The sequence below is a fragment of the Bubalus kerabau genome, chromosome 3 (assembly GCF_029407905.1).
Source record: "Bubalus kerabau isolate K-KA32 ecotype Philippines breed swamp buffalo chromosome 3, PCC_UOA_SB_1v2, whole genome shotgun sequence".
In the NCBI taxonomy this organism is placed as follows: domain Eukaryota; kingdom Metazoa; phylum Chordata; class Mammalia; order Artiodactyla; family Bovidae; genus Bubalus; species Bubalus kerabau.
Window position 1 is genome coordinate 95,004,760 of NC_073626.1, and position 21,426 is coordinate 95,026,185.

A 21,426-nucleotide genomic window follows, 5' to 3' on the forward strand; every position below is an offset into this window, starting at 1 on the left:
ATAGCATCACCAACTCAATGTACATGAATTTGAGTTAACTCTGGGAGATAGTGAAGGACAGGGAAGCTTAGCATGCTGAAGTCCATGAGATCACAGAGTTGAACATGACTGAACAATGACAACAACAATAAATTTTGGATATAATTGTTCCAAACTGGAATAAATAAATACTATTTTCAATTCATTATAATCATGCTAAACCTGCACTTGTCGATTAAAAGCTTGCTGAAACTGAAGAAGGCTTCATTTCTGCCACTCATTAATAAAATTTCATTGTAATTTCACATAAAGGCTTATCATTAGTCATTAGTTTTAGAGCATAAGTCTGAAGAAATTGGTATATATTACATATGTTAATAAGTTATTGAAAAATGAGTTCAACTAAGACCTAAGGATATTGATGATAGCAACAGCAAGTAGTCATTTTTTGGGTGGCCCTTAAGTCCTAAATATACTAAGCACAATCACTATATTATCTTGTTTTAATATTGTTAGTTTAATACCCCCCATACATACATTAAGAAAAAGAGATGGGAAAATCTTTTACCTTAATTTTACCCATGAAGATATCCAGGCAGAGGAAAATTAAATCAACTTTCCTAGAATCAATGTGAATAACAGACAGCATATAGTCTTTAAAGTCAGGCAATCTAACTAGATTTGTTATTTCCATTCATCAAAATCATTATATTTTATACATTATGGCACTTAATAATTTCAAAAATATTAATATCCTTTGCCTTAGCAAAAACCAGAACAAGGAGTATTATTCATATATTGTAAATAATGAAAATTTTTTTCAAGGATATTATTTGACTTGGCGAAGATAACATGGCCATTTAGGGGCAGAACTGGATTCTGACTCAGCATTCTAGCACAGTAACTGGCCACACTGGTAGAAGACTCCTCTAAATGTCACTTTAAAAAGTTAATACCACACATAATGTCTGCACTCTAGTTTTCAATATAATCAAACTGTTAGTGTGAGAAATCATGTAAAAGAATCTACAGTATTCTGTAAACACATAAACATTCAGCTTTTGAGTAAATTTGATTTATAATCTTTCCATAAATTAAAATAATCTTCGGGTTATTGGCAGATCTGTGTAGATTACACCAAAGAGCTAAAAATGGAAAGTTTAAGAGTATTGTCAAGGGAAGGGTTACTGAAACAAATAGATGGGAATATTGGGACAGACATAAACACATTACTATATATAAAACAGATAACTAAATAAGGAGCTACTGTATAGCACAGGGAACTCTATTCAATACTCTGTAATGATCTATATGTGGAGAAGGAAATGGCAACCCACTCCAGTATTCTTGCCTGGAGAATCCCATGGACGGAGAAGCCTGGTAGGCTGCAGTCCATGGGGTCGCACAGAGTCGGACACGACTGAAGCGACTTAGCAGCAGCAATGATCTATATGGGAATAGAATCTCAAAAAGTGTAGGTATATATATGACTGAATCACTTTGCTCTACCCCTGAAACTAATGCAATATTGTACATCAACTATACTGCAATAAAAATTTTAAAAAGAGGAGAAAAAGAGTTAATGAAATAAAGTTTGACAAAAGAAAATTAAGTCAAATATTACTAGGGAAAAATAAAGGAAGCAAAACCATGTTAAGTTTATGTTTTCAAACAAGTGGCATAGGTGTGCGGAGAAGTGAAAAATGGAAGACACTGTGAGTTTGAGGATGTTTTACTATACAGAACTTCAATTTTGCAAAGCATGGTCTAGGCATCATCCCTTTGAATTCTTAGAATAGGAACTGAGAGGTAAGTGGAGAAGGTATTATTACCAATTTTAAAAACAGGAATTGTTCAATGATATCTTCCCAAAACACACAGGTAGTTGGTGGAGGCTGCCAGATACAAAATGTGAAAAGTAGTAAAAGACAAGTTTCTAAAAGAAAATTTTGGAAGGAAAAGAAAAAGAAAATAAACATTTATTGTCTGACCTGACCAGTGAGTGATGGCGGGAATACAGTCAAAACCAGAAAAAAAATTCAAAGATTTCATTTAAAAAGAAAAAAGTAAAAAGGCTCTAGTTAATATTATTATCAGTGAAGTTTTACTTCTTGAAGGAGATTTTGAATGTCTAAGAAAATTATTTTTGAAATATGAACCATTAAGCTGCAGAAGAATCTCCCAAATGAAACACTAAAAGTCCAGATGAGTCATAAAAACTCTTTCAGAGTTAAGTAATATTTCATGTCTCAGCTCTGCATTAAAGGTACATGTGTAGGTTAAACATAAAATGTAACATTTTACTTTATAAATAATGTAAAGTGAAACATTACATTTATAATATAATACTGGAATAGAATTTACTTTAACCCATTACATCAGGTTTTATTTGTTCAGCCAGTTAAGCTTCTCATCATCCAATTTGAAATGATACTCTACTCAGTATCGTTACACGATACACGTATTTCCTTATGTGTTCACGTAAAGGAAATAATCCATTCCTAGGACTGTGACTGCCAGCACAAGTCCAAGAAATGAAAGATGTGAGGAAAGGCATTTTTCAACAGGTTATGTTCTAACCTCACTTTTGCTTGCAGAGTAAAAACCACTGCATGAGCAGGAACTGTGAAAGTGAAAGTGAAATCACTCAGCCGTGTCCGACTCTGCGATCCCATGGACTGTAACCTACCACGCTCCTCCATCCGTGGGATTTTGTATAACAACTTAAATTTCAATATGGCAACACACTGAAAGAAAATTCTTGACTCTAAGGAGAAATGAACTTTTCTATATCATTTTTCCCGAGATCATTTTGAATAGTATATTATTCAAAGAAACATGGCAGAATTTACCTATATTCAGCACTCACTGAACTTAATTATTCTTAATATAGCAAAGATCAAAATAATAATAGCATCTTTTGGTTAATTTTAAGTATGTTCATCAGAAGACACATTTGTACAGACACATACATCAACATTTTGTAAGTTCAGACACTCACAGTATTGTCTTAGATGTTGTCACTAATAGACTAATTTCCATAACTATAAAATTACAATTTTTATCTTCACACAAAGCATTTATCTAATTTTAACACATTTCAAATTTCTGAGATTTTAGTTTTCATCACAGAGTCATAATTTTATTTCTTAAAGAATTCTGAAAGATAAGGTGAAGGTGAAGTCGCTCAGTCGTTCCAACTCTCTGCGACCCCATGGACTGTAGCCTACAAGGCTTCCCCGTCCATGGGATTCTCAAGGCAAGAATACTGGAGTGGTTTACCATTTCCTTCTCTGAAAGATAAGTGGAGCACAATTCAACAGGGCTCTCTAGGACTTAATTTTAAGTTATACAGTACAAATAAACATTTCAATGGTTTAGAGAGCAAATAATCTGCCTGCAATGCAGGAGACCCGGGTTTGATCCCTGGGTTGGGAAGATTCCCTGTAGAAATATTTTGCCTGGAGAATTTCATGGACAGAGGAGCCTGGTGAGCTACGGTCTATGGGATCACAAAGAATCGGACATGACTGAGCAACTAACACAGAGGATTTCTTTACACAGATCTAAAAAAGGTTTTTAAATTCCAATTCTAATTTGACATTTTTGGTTTATATACCACACTATAGTAGGTCTTTAAAAAAAAGATCACATTGAAGACAAACTCATTCTACATATCTAATCTAAAGAATAAGTTTTTGCAGCAGATATTGATGGAAAATAATAATTTAGGACTACTTATTTTAACTAAAGTATTTAGCATCTCTCATTTGATTTCCAAAATTTACAAATCATATTAATGTAAAGCATTTTTCAAAAGGTAAAGGAATTTAAACCATATCCATTTTATTTATCTTTCCTCTCCCAGGAGGTTCAACATGAACAAAGAAAACAATGAAATGAGAAAGACAATGTTAACTGATACATACACTACTATTATTTTATACATCATTATTCAGAGACCTTTAGGTACAAATCTGATCGTAGCACTCTCCTGCTCTAAATACCTGTTATACCTTCCGTTTTCCCTAACAAATTGAAGTTCCAGCCCTGAGACCTATCCACAACTTCCCAATACTTTCCCAGCTTTAATTTCTGGGCTTATTCCACTTCATACATCTCTCTCTTTAGTCCAAATATGAATTTAGAAAATCTTGTGCTATATAGTCCCTGTACTTTACACCCCTAAGTCTGCAATTTCCTCATCTTTAGTGTCTTCATCTTCAGACATCAAATTTCATCAGGGGCAATGTGAAATTTTACATACCTCAACAAGACTTTTCAACAAGTCTTTCCCAATATGTTGGCCAAAGTGAAAGTGAAAATTGCTCAATCATGTCCAACTCTTTGCAACTCCATGGAATTCTCTAGGCCAGAACACTGGAGTGGGTAGCCATTCCCTTCTCCAGGGGATCTTCCCAATCCATGCATCGAATCCAGCTCTTCCACACTGCAGGCAGATTCTTTACCAGCTGAGCCACCAGATGCATTTTCAAACTTCCCCTAGCAATAGATTATCACTTCTCATCCAAATTACTGCTCTAACACCCTAATTGATCAACCCATATTTATTTTTTTCTTCTGCTTAATATTTTTGATAAATTCAGCCAGAGTGATTTTTTTCCTAAAATGTAATTATGATCACATCACTCTTCTACTTAAAAGCCATCTGTGGTTCCTCATTGCTCAAAATAATTAAGTGCAAACACATAAATGTCTTAAAAGTACTACATTTTCCAGCCTTTATTTTTCCAATACCATCTCCTGAAACTTCTTTATTTCTCCATTACCCCATATATCATCTGCATATGATATTTTCCTCAAGGACATCAACCCTGAATATTCATTGGAAGGACTGATGCTGAAGTTGATGCCCTAATACTTTGGCTACCTGATGAGAAGAGCCGATTCATTGGAAAAGACCCTGATGCTCAGGAAGACTGAAGACAAAAAGAAAAGAGGGTGGCAGAGGATGAGATGGCTAGATAGCATCATCAACTCAATGGACATGAAACTGAGCAAACTCTGGGAGACAGTAAAGGACAGGTAAGCCTGGTGTGCTGCAGTCCATGGGGTCGCTAAGATTCGGACATGACTTAGCAGCTGAACTACAATAGCCCCATATATACTCTATCTCTAACCACGTGAATATCACTCAATACCTTAAACAAAGCAAGTGTTCTCTGTCTGTTACACTTGAGGTCTTCCAAGTTTGTTCAGTCTTCCAGTAGTACTCTCTACTCCTTCTCAGCCTGGCTAACTCCGTTACCATTTCTAAGCATAGGTTGTAGCTTTGAGACATCTCCTACTAATTATACCACTAACGGTGTATTTCCCAATTTACATTACTCTCACTGCCTGGGTAAGTGTTAGTTCTCACTGGATCATGAATTTTGCCAACTGGCATCCTCAGACTTTCTTATTCATCACATGTACCCACTGCCTGGAACAGTGCTTGAAATACAGTTACTTAATACATAGTTATTGAAAATATGAATGAGCTGGATAACTATCAGTCATATTGTATTTACCCCCAAAAGGACTTTGCAGTCTGTTCAAGACCAGGCCTATTTATAAGGCATGCATCTCCTGACTGACCTTCCCCTCTCCTCAGCTGGGCAACTAGTTGACCTGATCAAAAACTAAAACTCTAGTAACAGGGAGAAAATCCTTGACATGTCTTAAAAGATATACAATTGCCATCATTATTAATTATTTTGAAGATGGTAAACAAGAATTACATTTAAATAAGTGAATCATTGTTGGTAATGAGAAGAAAGCCTGAATAAGACTCAGAGTGCGAAGATATATTCCAGCCTCTTCCATCAACTTGTTCTCAAAAGTCAGGTAAGTTATTTCACCTCATCGAATCAGAATTTCCATTTCCGTTTCAACTAAAATATCACTAAGGTGCACTTTATCTTTATAATATTATCATTTCAATTCTATTAGTTTTTTTTTTCTTTTTTTTTTTTATTTTTAAACCTGAAACACTGTATTAGTTTTGCCAAACATCAAAATGAATCTGCCACAGGTATACATATGCTCCCCATCCTGAACCCTCCTCCCACCTCCCTCCCCACACCATCCCTCTGGGTCGTCCCAGTGCACCAGCCCCAAGCATCCAGAATCGTGCATCGAACCTGGACTGGCAACTCGTTTCATACATGATATTACACATGTTTCAATGCCTTTCTCCCAAATCTTCCCACCCTCTCCCTCTCCAACAGAGTCCATAAGACTGTTCTATACATCAGTGTCTCTTTTGCTGTCTCGTACACAGGGTTATTGTTACCATCTTTCTAAATTCCATATATATGCGTTAGTATACTGTATTGGTGTTTTTCTTTCTGGCTTACTTCACTCTCTATAATAGGCTCAAGTTTCATCCACCCCATTAGAACTGATTCAAATGTGTTCTTTTTAATGGCTGAGTAGTACTCCATTGTGTATATGTACCACAGCTTTCTTATCCATTCATCTGCTGATGGACATCTAGGTTGCTTCCATGTCCTGGCTATCATAAACAGTGCTGCAATGAACAATGGGGTACACGTGTCAATAATAAATGTGCCCTGTTTTCCTTCCTGTCAACTTTCTCTGGTTTTGGTAATATTATGGCTTCTAGTGTAAAGAAAAGAAAGAAATACACTTCTTCAAAGCTGAAATAGCATATTAGACTAACCAAGCATATCCAAGCCAAGGAACATATGATATTGGGCAGATATGATTAAATGACCAGTTCAACTAAGGTACAATATTTTAACTGATATCCACACAACTGGTCTAGGAGAACCTGGAATATAGAAAGGCACTCTATAAAGGTTAGGTCCCTTCTTTAGTAATGTTTTAGACATATTTAAAAGATAAGCAAAATTCAGTTTGTTAGACTGAATTTAAACACTAATAAATAACTGAACAAAAAACAACAGACCATCAATGTATTACATTAAAAGTTTAAGACCAAAGTCTGTCCTCAATTTTGGCAAACAGGCCTTAAAAACTCAAGACTCCTAAACTTTTTCATAAGGGATTATGGTGAGTCACTACCATTCTATAATTTACAGGCTATAAAATGTTAAAAGCTTAACTAAATGAAGAAAATAAGCCAAATAAGCTCAACAAACCTTTGCATTTAACGCATACAAATTAAAATGAAGGTAATGAAGCACATTTGAAAAAAAAAAAGCCACTGGGAGAAATGTACAGCAAAGCAAAACTAGAAAGAAACAGATAACACATGTTAAAACATTTTTGGAACCGATAATGCTAATCTGAATAAATACACACATACAAAGAGGCTACATCATTTTCTCTCTACATTCTCTAAGCAGTGCTGCCAAATACGGAAGGATCAGAGCCATTTCTGGGGAACTGCTGAATCAGGAGCATGAGTCAGAAAGTAAACCCTTAGCACTGAAAAAGTAATAAAAATGGTGCTGGGAGCTTATACATATACATTCTGTTCCGAAGGTCCAAACCTTCCCTAATTATCAAAGCTCTTCCCTTCCCAAAGTTACCCCTTCATATTGTACATTTGGAAGAAGGATTTCCTCTCATGGACTCAGATTTTGTCTGTATCTAAATGTTGAGATATGCTACAGAGTTAATACTACATGTGCCTAAAAAGGGATCTGAAAACTAATGTCATTAAGTTTCCAACTTTTTTAAATGACAAGAAATCTAAAGTAAAAACAAAATCAAACAAAATAAAATAAAAGGTCTAAATTATAATAAAAATTATTTAGAGGTGTACAAAAAGGTTGCTTGATAGATATTTGGAAGACAAAGATGCACTTTTCTCAAAAGCCTTTAAGATCGAATCATCCAGACATCACTCTTTGAACTACACAGCAGGAATGATTGTAACAAGAGCTACTCTCAGGCTCGTGAGTTATTTTTGGCACAAGACATTCAGAAAATACACATCATCCATAATCAACACAATGAAGTTTAGGCTCCAAAGGTAAGTCATCTTCGGACAACAAAGAAGGAATTGTCCTCCTTTTTCTCCTGCCCCAGGATGATAGCTTCTCGGTTTTGTAATGGCACCCTGTTACCATCATTTATGACTAATAAAATACACAGCTTATGAAATAACTCCATATATTTTTATCTTATTCAACATTCATTATCAACTGCAACAGTAACAACGGCAGCCATGATTCTCACTTGAATTGCAGTTCTGAGCTCTCCGCTATGAGCTGAATGGGTTAATGATCTCAGCTCTTCCAAACAGAGCCTAGGGCAAAGAAAACTAATCAAAGTGAAGCAACACAAATTGGTTCTAGAATCTTTATTTGTCAAAATAAACTCACTCTATCTGAATCTCAAATCTTACTCCCTCATTTTCCATTTTCTATTTTAACTTTCTCTTTAATCTCTGCAATTTCCACAAAACTTACCCCAGAAAACAAAGCCCTCAAATCTTTAGCTTTAATGATTAACAGCCAGGGTTAGTCTTAATGTAAAATTATGAAGGAAAAAAAAACAAGTCCTATTGAACTTTGCAGTAAACATAATGATAATTCCTCTTGAAAGTGAAAGTGAAGTTGCTCAGTCGTGTCCGACTCTGCAATCCCATGGACTGTAGCCTACCAGGCTTCTCCATCCATGGGATTTTCCAGGCAAGGGTACTGGAGTGGGTTGACATTTCCTTCTCCAGGGGATCTTCCCAACCCAGGGATCAAACCCAGGTCTCCTGCATTGCAGGCAGACACTTTACCCTCTGAGCCACCAGGGAAGTCCAGTATTAGCTTTACATAATTTCCATTGTACCCAATGTTCTACTCCAGATTTTATAGAAATAATACAGTTAAGTAGATGGGGCGGAAACATAGTAATACTTTCTCCTGTGATATTAAAGGAAAATAATTCTAATTTAAAAAAATGAGTTTTGTTCACTGGTTCTTTATAGGTTCTTTAACTATAGATGACCAACTTTGAAATCCTCTCTCAAGACAATGAGTCTCCGCTCCCATACATATAGGTGTAAGACCTGTTCCCACAGTATAATTAACACTAACATTTGAAAGTTGCCGGCCCTCTTCTGGTTTTAAAGGAAGGTTGGGTCCAAAGGTCTGAGTAACAAAGAAGAGTCATTTATGAAAACTGGAACAGAAGAATCCTCCCATGTAATCGGGCTTAATAGGGGAGGACTGAGTACATATGCCCAATAAGTATGATTGGCACCTACCATGGTAGTTATCATAGATAACATAGCCAAGAACAAGGTAGCCAAGGTCAAAGCTGTCCCTGTTCTTTGACCAATTTTTCCCCTTCAATGGTCAGTTTCTTCAATTGACCCCAAGTGGGCCGTTTGGCTTTGTTGGTTCTTGGAGCCTGTTCCAGGTGGTTGCGGATTGTCAGTCTTCTTATCCCCATCACTGGTGGCTCTCCAGGAGGATCGATGTCAAACTATGTCCTCTTCCTTCCTTTCTTTGACATGCCTTCCTGGTATCCAGTGGTGTTGTCCATCATCAAGTACTGTCACTGTCCTCCAGTCTCTCGGCTGGAATTCCCTGAGTCTTCTGGCACCGTCAAAAAAACCTCGAAAGCTCAGGTCCCTGTTTGGGCACCAAATGTTAGGACCAGCCCAACAATGAACCAACCTGAGGGAGCAGTGCCGCAGAAGAATAAAGAAAAATAAGACTCAGAAATAAGGTGGGGATGGGGGCTGAAGCCATTCACAGGCATAATTCCTCTTATGAAACAGTAAATACTGCATGCATTAAATACCTGCATGCAGTGTTCTGGTCAAGCCCATATGTAGTGATTTCGGTGATCGGAATACTCTCCAGCAGTGAGTGGCACTAACACTGCTGTTTGGCATTTATATTACATCTTCACACAATGTTCTACAATAGCTATCACATCTTGTTCTTCGTTAAGATGATGAATAGCAATGCATTTTAATTCATACTCCTGATTTTCACTGTTTTCCACCCACATTCATTTGCATTTGGCTACATTGATCAGCACAGTCTGAGTCGACACAAAGCTTCATCTCTGAAGACTTCAGAAATTTAAAGAGCTATGTTCTCTTTCATTAGTCCTTCGTATTTCAGTTGAGTAATTAATTCACTAAATATTTGTGGCTTTACTAGTTGCTGGATTGAGGAGTTCTCAAACTTTAATGTTCTTAATAAGAATCACGGGGGTGCCTATTACAAATGCAAATTTCTTGGTTCACAAACACCAGATATTTGAACACTGTAAGACTAAGTGAGGGCCCCAAAGTTGGTATTTTAATAAGTATCCCATGGGACTCCAATGCAGTCAGTCCCAGGACTTTACCTCGAAAATCTCTGAAAATTTCCTAAAGTGTAAATCTTGATGTTCCTTGTCACTGGACTAAGCCACATCTTCATCAGAACTGTTTTCCCCAATTACAATCCCTCATGCTTACATTTTAACAATTAGCTACATTATCTATAAGGTTTGCTGACTTCTTTATTGTGCTGGCTTCCCAGGTAGCGCAGTGGTAAAGAATCTGCCTGCCAATGCAGGAGACACAAGAGATACGGATCTCTGGGTCCAGAAGATCCCCTGGAGTAGGAAGTGGCAACCCACTCTGGTATTCTTGCCTGGAAAAGTCTCGTGGATAGAGGAGCCTGATGGGCTACAGTCCATGGGGTCACGAAGAGTCAGACACAACTGAGCGTGCACATACTACTACTACTACTTTATCATATCCCTCATATGCAAATTGTGACAAATATAGTGTCAACCCTTCCCAACTCACCTTAGCCTCAGTAACTTACCCATACCACCCTCCTGCACAACAAATGATAAACTTCATTCTAAAACACTGAGGATTGTATTAATTAAATATTCTATACAAGATAGGAAAGTAATAGAGAAAGTAACATATGAAAATATTCTTATTATGTATTTTTGAGGATTCAGCGTTGATAAAGGCAGAATATGGAAAACAGTGGAGTAACTCCAATAATAAGTTGAGAAGATCTATTCCACTACCAATGAAGCAAACTTCCACATTATATTGAAGCAGGCTTCTAGGAGGGCTTAATTAACATTCCTGACTGTGAATTTGGGCGACTAACCATCCCAGTTTGCTCAGAGCTCCTATAGCACTGAAAGCTACATGCCTCAGAAAACCTTTCAGTTTCAGATTAGTGGAGTTAGTTATCCTACTTCATGCCTCACTGTTTAGGCATTAATTTTTTAAAGTCCCTGGGAAAATGTTTATAATAGCCTATCAAAAGAAAAAAAAAAAAACCAAGATTTTATTTAGAAATTATTCATAAAAATTCCCTTATATTTTAAAAAGAATCCATGGTTCTCAAAAACCCCGAATTCTATTTCGACTCAACAAATTATTCAAAAGCTATCTCTAAAAGAGAAAAAAAAATCACAATTAAGAAACAATAAATGTCAAACAAATATATAATCATAGAAGTTACTTGGAGGAGGGTACTTTGAGATTTCCAAAATATACACATCCATGGGTCTCATGTGGCAAGCTAAGTCTTCTGAAACACCACTTAACTTAAAAGGCAACTGTAACCTGGGAAGGAATTAGGGAAACCAGAAAATAAACAAGACATCCCTGATTTAGGTCCTGAATACAAAAGGGACAAGGAGCCCACAGGCTAATGATTCAGTACTTTCAATGAGGAAGGATGAATAAAATTTCCAGAAGTCGAGAGGGCGCTACATCATTTGCAGTAACACTAGGGGTTTGCTGAACACTATCTTTGGAAGAATCATTAAAGTGTAACTATTAATTACCACCAATAAAGCTAAATATTGTAGACTCATTCACAGTGGAAAATTGTAGGCACATCTCAATTATTCACAAGTTGAGCTTCTGCTCTGTGATTTTTTTCATTAGAAAATTTCCAACTGTTTTTCACTAGTAAGGAGAAGTCAGTGGCTTGTTCATGCTGTTTGATTTATTTTTCTCAATTTATCTTATTGTTTCTCTGTCTCAGCTTCTTCTAAATAGCCAGAGGAACTTCAGTGGGAAAGATCCTGGAGCTGATTTTTCCCATTCCTGTTTAATCATAAGTAACAACTTTGGAACCAGAGGCCTTTTTCATTACTTTCAACAGTTATATAGTTGTCTGAGTCAGACAATTTCACGCAGGAACCAATTATCTCTGGTCTGGCCTATTGTAACAGCTAATGACTGGTCTGCCTCCGGTTTCAGCCCCACTCAATCCATCCTCCACCTGCAGCCAGAGGGATCTTTCGATCCCGCAAATGGGATTGTGGCATTCTCCTGCTTCAAATCCCTGCAGGGCTTTACTACTTGTAGAACGAGGTTCAAATCACGGCTCAGGGATAGGCTCATCTCCAGGCAATCCCCCTCCACCTGTCCTGTATCCGGATCACATAAAACGATTTGATTCTAACAAAATGAATTCTCCTTTGCTTTTCCTTGGGCTGGAATGTCCAGCTCTCCTTTACCCTCCTTATGACCTTCTGCTTCACCTTCCTGTCTCAACCCATGCTGTGTCCCCTAGGGGGCTTTCTCAGACTGTTTAAGAACAAATCCATCAGGAACCACTACTCTTGGCCTATACTATAGCATGACATACATCTGTTTGAGCACACATTGCTAATAGTCAATTTCGTTCAACTTCTTTCTCCCTTTGGACTGTGGGCTTCCTCCTTTATCACCTTTGTAATATCTTACACCTACCATAGGGGATCCCCAGGTGGCTCAGTGGTAAAGAATCTGCCTGCCAATGCAGGAGGTACAGGAGACTCAGGTTCGATCTTGGGGCCAGGAAAATCCCCTGGGGGAGGAAATGGCAACCCGCTCCAGTATTCTTGCCTGGAGAACTCCAAGGACAGAGGAGCCTGGTGGACTACAGTCCATGGGGTCACAAAGAGCAGGCCCGAACGTACACCTACCATAACATGAATCATCAACAAGGATTTGTTGATTAATTTCCTATAAGAAAATAATGTGTGACTCAGAAAGCAAGCTTATAAACAGAGAGCAACTCTATTAAAATCAGTTAAAAATAACAATAAACAGATTAGAAGTGTTTACTGGTATCTACTACTTTTTGCAATCAATGATATACAATTTGTGATATAAAAAATATAGCCTCAAAACAAAGTCCTTAATCAATCTTGGCAGTTTACAGTTTATCTCGAGATATTAATAAAGCACATGGGAGATGAATGTGAAAAATACATACATGTATATATAATAAAGAAATTATTTTGATAATAGTATACAGACTACTAGGGATAGAGTTTTTCAAAATAATGTTCTAATTATATAAGCAATTTATACATACAATAAATTGCAAGCAAAATGAGCAACAGTGTCTCAGAATTCATGGAATAAAATTCATAGTCAATAAATACCATAATTTCAACCTTGCTAGTAATCAGTTAGAATAAAATGATGTCAAATTGGCAAAAATAAAACTGATTATAATATCCATTATTGGCAAGGGTATGAAGAAATGGGAACCTTCATATCCAGATGTAAATTGGTGTCAACTTTCTATATAGCAACCCTGAAATAGATGTTAAAAACAAATAAATATATATGTTCCTTTACCCAGGAATTTCATCTCTAAGAATTAATATAAAAGAGTAAAGTTGTAGTAAATTAAAGCTATGGCCTATAAGGGTCTTTATCTCAATAAAAAGGAAATGGCTAAAAATTCCAGAGTAGGAGACAGATAATAAAAATTTAAATACATACAACTGGCATACAATAAAGTCATTAAGATGAAGGGTGTAGAACCCTAATTTGACATGCTGCTGCTGCTGCTGTCCAACTCTGTGCGACCCCATAGACGGCAGCCCACCAGGCCCTGCCTTCCCTGGGATTCTCCAAGTAAGAACACTAGAGTGGGTTGCCATTTCCTTCTCCAATGCATGAAAGTGAAAAGTGAAAGTGAAGTCGCTCAGCCATGTACAACTTTTCACGACCCCATGGACTGCAGCCTACCAGGCTCCTCCATCCATGGGATTTTCCAGGCAAGAGTACTGGAGTGGGTTGCCATTGCCTCCTCCATAATTTGACAGCAGAGATGTTAAACACGTATTATACAATAAAGAACGTTATAAAACAGCACATATTTAATAACAATATATCTGAATACAGACACTTGAAAGGTCAATGACCTATACATTAACTGTACAGTAGCTGAAAATAAGACTAAAGTCTTTATTTTGCATATTTGCATTTTTAATTTTTTTCCTATAATGAGAATGCATTTAACAGCCCTTTCACAGTAAAAAAATAAAACAGCATTTTAAATGTTATTAAAGGAAAGCACATGGACTATAGAGTCCAGGGAAAACTAAACAAATATGGCAGTTCTCATACCATGTAAGAGAAGACAGAAATGCTGTCCTAGGTAATGAAAATGGTATTATTGCAGACAAAGGAGCAAAAGGGAGCATCAGTGTATGGACATTACAGGAAGCAGAGCAGCCTAATTTTCTCAGGAAGGAGCACATGCATTTTGATCGGCAGTCATTAGGGCTCTTTGAGCACAGGTTTATTATGACAGTAGTGTTGAAGCAAATTCACCAAGCAACCATTCAATGCAGTCTCCACGTAAGCAAATGCTAAATCCATTCCTGAGACAACTACTGTGATTTAGAAGTGAACTTAAAGAGGAAGAGTTGAATTAAGAAACATCACTAAGAGAGAGCAGAAGCCAGTTACCGGCTCTCTCGGAGCACTTACAACTGCTGAAGCTCCATCCAGAATCCCTTTCAAAGAAAAAGGATTTGCTTTACTCAAGGTACTGTGTTTGGGCTTAAAAGTCATCTTCTCATTGCAGCCTACCCTGACTTCCCTACAACTCTAATCCCTCTTAACTTGTTTTCTTATTTTTTTTCCATAGCATTTATTTTCTAACGTTCTAAATGAGGCACTTCTTCATTTTATTGTCTCATTTCCACATGTGATTATAACAGGAATTGTGTTTTGTTAACTAACATGTCCCCAAAGTCTAGAATACTATTTAGCCTGTAACAGGTACTCAATAGATATTTGTGAAATGATTTAATTTGATAATTTTTAAAAAGGAAGAAAGGGGAAGAGATCTTGGATAAAACAGCCATGATTAAAAGGGACAAACTTTCCAGATGAGGATGTAATTTGAGGATAAGATGATTACTTAGTATTTAGACAAGTAGACTCTGAATCAAAAAAGTGACATCTGAGTAGAAGAATGTCCTGGAAATTGATGGCATATATAAGGCTGGTGAAAGACTTCATGGGGCTTCTCTGGTGGCTCAGAGGTTAAAGCATCTGCCTGCAATGTGGGACACCTGGGTTCGATCCCTGGGTTGGGAAGATCCCCTGGAGAAGGAAATGGCAACCCACTCTAGTATTCTTGCCTGGAGAATCCCATGGACAGAGGAGCCTGGTGGGCTACAGTCCACGGGGTCGCAAAGAGTCGGACACGACTGAGTGAGAGACTTCATAGTAGAAGTTTAGTCGCTAAGTCATGTCCAACTCTTGCGACCCTATGAACTGTAGCTTCCCAGGCTCCTCTGTCCATGGGATTTTCCAGGCAAGAATACTGGAGTGGGTCGCCATTTCCTTCTCATAGCTGGAGATAAGAGAAATAACAGACTTGAAAGTACTTTGTAGATTCATTAAAAAAAAAAATCAAGTAGTTTGATTCAAAAGGAAAGAAGGGAAGGGCAGCGATCCAGGAAAAAATTATAGGGAGAGGCAGTCATACAGGTTATAAGGAACAACTGGAAAATAAAAATTAGAAGAAACAAAAAAGAAGGAGAGAGAGAATGTGGTGTCCCTGAATTCCAGAAAGAACCTTGAGTATAAAAGAATAAATAATTTGATTATGTTTTTCATGAAGAACACCCTGGAACACGTTTGAGAGAAATGAGAGTCAGTTATTTTAAGTATTAGGTATGATAAGTATTGGCATTTGAGTCACAGGTAATAAACATAATGATAAAGGAGATGGTTTTGAAGAAGAATAAAGATATTTTACTCACAGACACCAGCAAAGAAAAAGAGAAGATAGTTATGAGAAATGGACAAAGAGGGCAAAAAAAAAAGTATCAAAATTGAAGCATCACATTCTTTTTGATAGACTACGTGGAAAGATGGTACGCTAAGGCATAGGACAGCTGGGACTGGGGGCATGGAAAGAGAGAAAACGGCTATAATAGATCCCATGGGGACAGAGCCTGGGAGTGCAGAAAAGACAATTAAGAAGACTGCCAAATAGCAGCGGAGAGCAGATTGAAGTTTGAAAGCATCGAGTTCTAATGAGCCAAATCTGCAATGCTGTTTGCCGCTAGCAGTGCTCTCCCTCCTGGGAGAAGCAGCAAAGAGAGCAAGAGTTGGAGGTAACCTATGTTTAGAAATTTGCTATGTGAGCCAAGAAGCAGAGGTTATTCATGAAGAGGTGGATGTTCTGTTCCTTGAAGTGAAAGACCAGCTCATTAGAAACAAGCAAGGCAGCATCCCTGAACCTGATCACTGAGGAGTATTTCCAAGGAGGTGGGGAAAGTAATTATTTGTGAGTCTTGAGCTGGAAGTTGAGACTCAAGGAAATGAGAAAGCTTCTAATTTTCCACCCCCCTCCTCATCACCACCACCACTCCCACTGTGACTACAGGAAGGAAAGAGGCAAAAACCAAATGACATCAGAAGATCCTCATCAGAGGATTGCAGCCAAGTGAGCAATGGTGTGCCTGTGCTGGGGCATAAAGGCTGTAAGTTTAGTACTATTAATACAAAAACTGTCAAAAGTTTAATACATTCCCTAGGCATTGGGGTCACTTGTTTTTAAGTAAACTGCATGCAATCCAGTTTATATGAAAAAAAAAAAGCTTTTTGTCAGTTATATAGAGTTTGAGATTACTAAATTACTACTCTTAGCATTTCAATGCAGGCTTTGCTTTTGAATCAAATCCCAGCACTTGCTGGAGCAATGCAATATAATCGTCTGTCATGTAGAGGTGCCCCCCCACCTCTCTGACCTCTCACCCCACACTCTACATTGCTCACTCTATCCTAACCATCCACCTCCTTCTTTTAGTTCCTGGAATCAGTTAGGTTGGTTCCCAACTCAGGATCCTTGTACCAGTTGCTTCTCAGCCTCTGCTGTGCTCTCCTCCAGACAGACCCAGAAGGTCCTTCTTGACACGCAAGTCTCCACTTTGGTATCTCCTTCTCAGAGAGACCTTTCCTGACTGTCAACCTAAGCCTGGGAAGCATGCTTTATATTGCCAGAATTTCAAATATTTTCCAAGAACAGAGCATGTATTCATATATTTATCTAGTGAATGAATGAGTGATTTAAAAAAATCTTAGTGGTTTAATGTTAAGTATGATGAAAAGTTACATTGAGTAAACAGTCACAAGCCTGTGAAACAAACAAACAAACAAACAAACAAACAAAAACACTGGAGCTAAAATGGTATTACTGATGTTCAAAACATCCCCAAAGATCATATTTGCCTTATTCTAAGCAAATAACTATTATGAGAAAGTATTATGAATGAAAGGATAAAGGAGGAAACATCCTGAAAAATGAATCTAAATAAGCCTCAGTATAATTTTAAAGGATCATATGGACATAAGAATGTTTATGATATTTTTACCAGACTCAGGAAGGTCTGAGAATATAGACAGATTTTACAGAGTTTGAACAGTACATGATTTAATTAGTTAGAGCATATACACAAACAAAATGTCAGACAAAGTTCCCATGAAATAACATGTATAAATTATGAGTAATGTTTTGCTGTTTTTCTTGCTATACTGGATCTAGAAAACAGGCTTAGTTAAGAGGTTAAGAGGAGGTAGACTTTATTCTTTTCTCCATGAAAGGCGATCTCTAAATAAGAAATTCAGTTTCCAGTCAAGTTTTCACATTTTCTGTGGAAAGTACTCTCTGCCAGTTCATTATTTAAAAAAAAAAAAAAGGAGAAGAGAGAAATTGTTTAAATGAAATCTACAGTCCTAATGAATAATTTAATGTTACAAAACTCCAAATTATTTATGTTGAATATCATTTACTAACCATGATCCTCTGAAATCTGATGGAGACACTTCAGTCAAGAACACATATGAGTATTTTAAAAACAGTCTGCTTCAGTATTCCCTTAAGATGCCCATGTAGAAGGCAAAGTTTGAAAGACCTAATGAATAAGGAAGGCTCAGACAAATCCAAGTTGAGAGACGTTCTATTAAATACCTGGCCTTTACACTTCAAGTACATCAAGGTCAAGAACACAAAGTAAGGTCGAGGAACTATTCCATCTTGAGACTGAGAAGACAAGTAAACAAAGAAGGGGGTAATCCTTAAATTGATGTTGAACCAGGAAAAAATAGCCATGATGGAAATTACTAGAACAACTGAAGGTAGCCTATGAGCTAAGTAACAGTACTGTATCATTGTCTAATATTCTGATTTTTTTCTTAATTACACTGTGATTTTGTAGAAGAATTTTCTCATTCCTAAGAGATACACACTAACTAGAGATAAGTAGGGAAAAATGGATGAATGGATAGATAGGTAGACAGAAATCACTAGTGAAATGTTTCTGAGACCGTCAAGTGAAACAGAAACTTCACTGTGGCAGTGATTAGAATAATAAGCAATTAATAAATAATAACCAGCTGTGTCAAAAGTAGAACCATATGCTATAAAAACAAATCAATAAAAACCATCTGCTGTTTAAGCTCTAACAATATATTATTACTTCAATAAATGAGGAGAATAAAACTTAAATTTAAAGATTTCTTGAACTAGAAGCTTTTACAGATTGGTTTCATCATTTATCAATATATTTTTAAAAATATACTATCGCATGATTTCAATTGTAAGTTAAAAATCTAGAGAATTTAAACCATAAAATTGTCCACAGAAATCAAATTCCAGATAAAGACTGATGAATTAAGTCTTTACTCATTGTCCTCCAAACCTTAAATTTTAAAGTGAAGCACTAATGTTAACAAAATAATAGTAATACAACAAGTAGCTTCAAGGTGATTATTATATCTTTCTCCTTTTAGAGAGAAAAAAAGAAGTTTATAGAGATTAAGTATCTTGCCGACATTTCAAATATGTATTATCTAGCAGATGTATAATATTACAATGGCTTGCTTCCCCCTGCTCCTTAGACAAAGCTTTATGTCAAGGTGGGAGATTCTTTCCTTATGTAACATCTACCTTGACATAAGGCTTGAATGCATCTATGTTATTGCCAATGTTATTAAAACTTTCAGTGCTATAGTTTATACATAATAACTAGTACTTTAAAATGACTAGAATGATATTGGCAGAAAAAAATGGAAAGTGAAAATATTTCTGCTTTCTCACTATTTGTAGCAAGGATAAAACTCAAGATAGACTGATAGATATAACTATGTAGATATTCCATTGTTAGTCTCAAGCATCCAGCAGATTGCGAACCAACTGGCAATGCTTAGGTCCCAAATAATATACTCTGATTTACTGTTATTTTTCTTTTGCCAACCTTGTTCTCCTCAGAGAGTAGCAAATTGTGAGTATTCGCAGCATTACCAACATTGCATCTTAAAGAATAACATACAGCACACAGCTAGCTATAGCAAAGCAGAAAAGGAAGAAATTTTCTTTTTAAATATTTTTTTGTCAAGGTTCAGCTGGGGAAATCTACTGACCTACTTTGAAATTAAAATGCTGCTTTAGCACACGCACACACACACACACACATACACATGTACACACAGGGAATTTTCCACTGAGGTTGCACTTAGTAGCATATCAAAGCTCTATCAGTGACACCCAAATCACCATCCCTAAGGCAAGAATATGCCTGCTGAGTTCAGGCTGCTCACTAATTGCCCTGAATTTATTTTAACCTTAAACCTTTTAAAAAATATGATTATAGGAAATCCAACTCCACAATTAAACTAGAACATCATAATCATTTCTAGGAGTCATCTCAGTTCCCTTTTTTGTCTTGCAGTAAGAATTTCTGAGTTAACATTACACATGCAATCATCACAACAATAAATCTTCATTTTCAAAGCAGTATCAACTGAATGTTACAAAGAAATAACAGACAAATCATTACTTCCATTATTGCAAGCTGAGACATTTAGCCCAATCTATGAGAGGTATTATGCATGTAATATAAAGTTATTATGGAATAAAGAAATTTGATGGCATAGCTATGTTTTTACTCACCAGTTGTTTCCACAATGCCTTCTAGGATGACGACAATCTCGAACTGTTCACTTTGCATGCTTCGCTGAGATAGGTCATAAAAGGGGCTTTTGGCATCGATCACGTGGCAAATCGTGAGGGGGGAAACAAGAAAAAGTTGATCTGCCCCTGTACTAAAACCTACATCCAGTTCAAGTTGATCAAGGGGAAGGAACTCACCCTCAGGTGTCTGCCGAGACTAGACAAGCACACAGAAAAGAGAAGAAATCACCACTTGTACTGAAATTTGCAAGGAAGCCCAACAGTAATTTACATTATTGCCAACATTCTGCACTATCAATCATCTGCAACAAAATCCAAACAAATCATTATGCGGCTATGTTCTAGCAAATGGGCCGAAATCCCACATAACTCATGTGGAACATACATGCATTATTTATAATATACGACTTACTATAATTACCATTCCCTAACTCATGAGCTTTGGAGAAACGCCTGGTCCAACAATGGCTGTTAACACAAACTGTGGAACTAACTGTACATGTGCTATGGCTTGACATAAATCACTAAATGATAACACACTGCATGCCAGATGTTTCTTCCTCTCAAAGCATATAAGTAGGCAATTCTTATGGAGTTAGTTAAAGATATAAGGTTGATCATAATTTAAAAACAGATTTACTGCATTATTACAAAACAAGCATAATAATTTATTTTTCCAGGACATTTGAAAAGTAATAGATATAAACTAGAATAGTGAAGATGTTATCATATTAAATAATGTTATGTACACTACAGCTCACATAATAAAAATAAAAGCAGATGCTGTTAACTAGTGGTTTTCGAACTACTACTAAATAACTGCATTAAAGTTGTTCATTTCTCTACCTATTTAACGAATTGTAAAAATAGTGAAAATTTATGCTCAAATGAATCTAAGTCAAAATGTAGTTTAAAATATCTATATTAGACAAACTTGTAGCTTACTAAAATTTTTATAAGACAGTGGCATTCAATAAAAATCACTGAAAAGGTTAATTCAACAAACTGCTTACATGGTGAAAAAAAGTATACACATGATTATAAACAATTAGCAAGCCATGAAAATAAACTTAATTCCCTTTTCTATTCATTTTTCATATCTGGTCTTTCCATATTCATATTCCTTATCTTACTTACAAGGACCACAAAAGCAAATATTTAGGTTTACATGCTGATGCTGGTAAAATAAAAGCTGGGTTAAGCAGTTGCATACAGAAAAATCAGGGTAGAGGGAGGCTTGCTGCTGGTGAAATGG

General features: G+C 36.5%; 1 protein-coding gene across 2 annotated transcripts in view; it reads right to left on the reverse strand.

Moving 5' to 3' along the window:
• The window catches only part of KCNJ3 (potassium inwardly rectifying channel subfamily J member 3), a 196,612-nt gene that overhangs the window by 165,220 nt on the left and 9,966 nt on the right, over window positions 1-21,426 (reverse strand). Inside the window, exons 2-3 of one of the 2 annotated variants that reach the window (XM_055572529.1) lie at window positions 20,151-20,367; window positions 12,854-13,484 (exon numbers count right to left, since the gene is read on the reverse strand). In XM_055572529.1, coding sequence (XP_055428504.1) covers window positions 13,441-13,484; window positions 20,151-20,367 — 261 coding nt within the window. In that variant the 3' untranslated portion in view covers window positions 12,854-13,440. Of the gene's footprint in view, window positions 1-12,853; window positions 13,485-20,150; window positions 20,368-21,426 lie in introns of those variants that run through there. The other variant, XM_055572528.1, reaches the window with a different exon arrangement.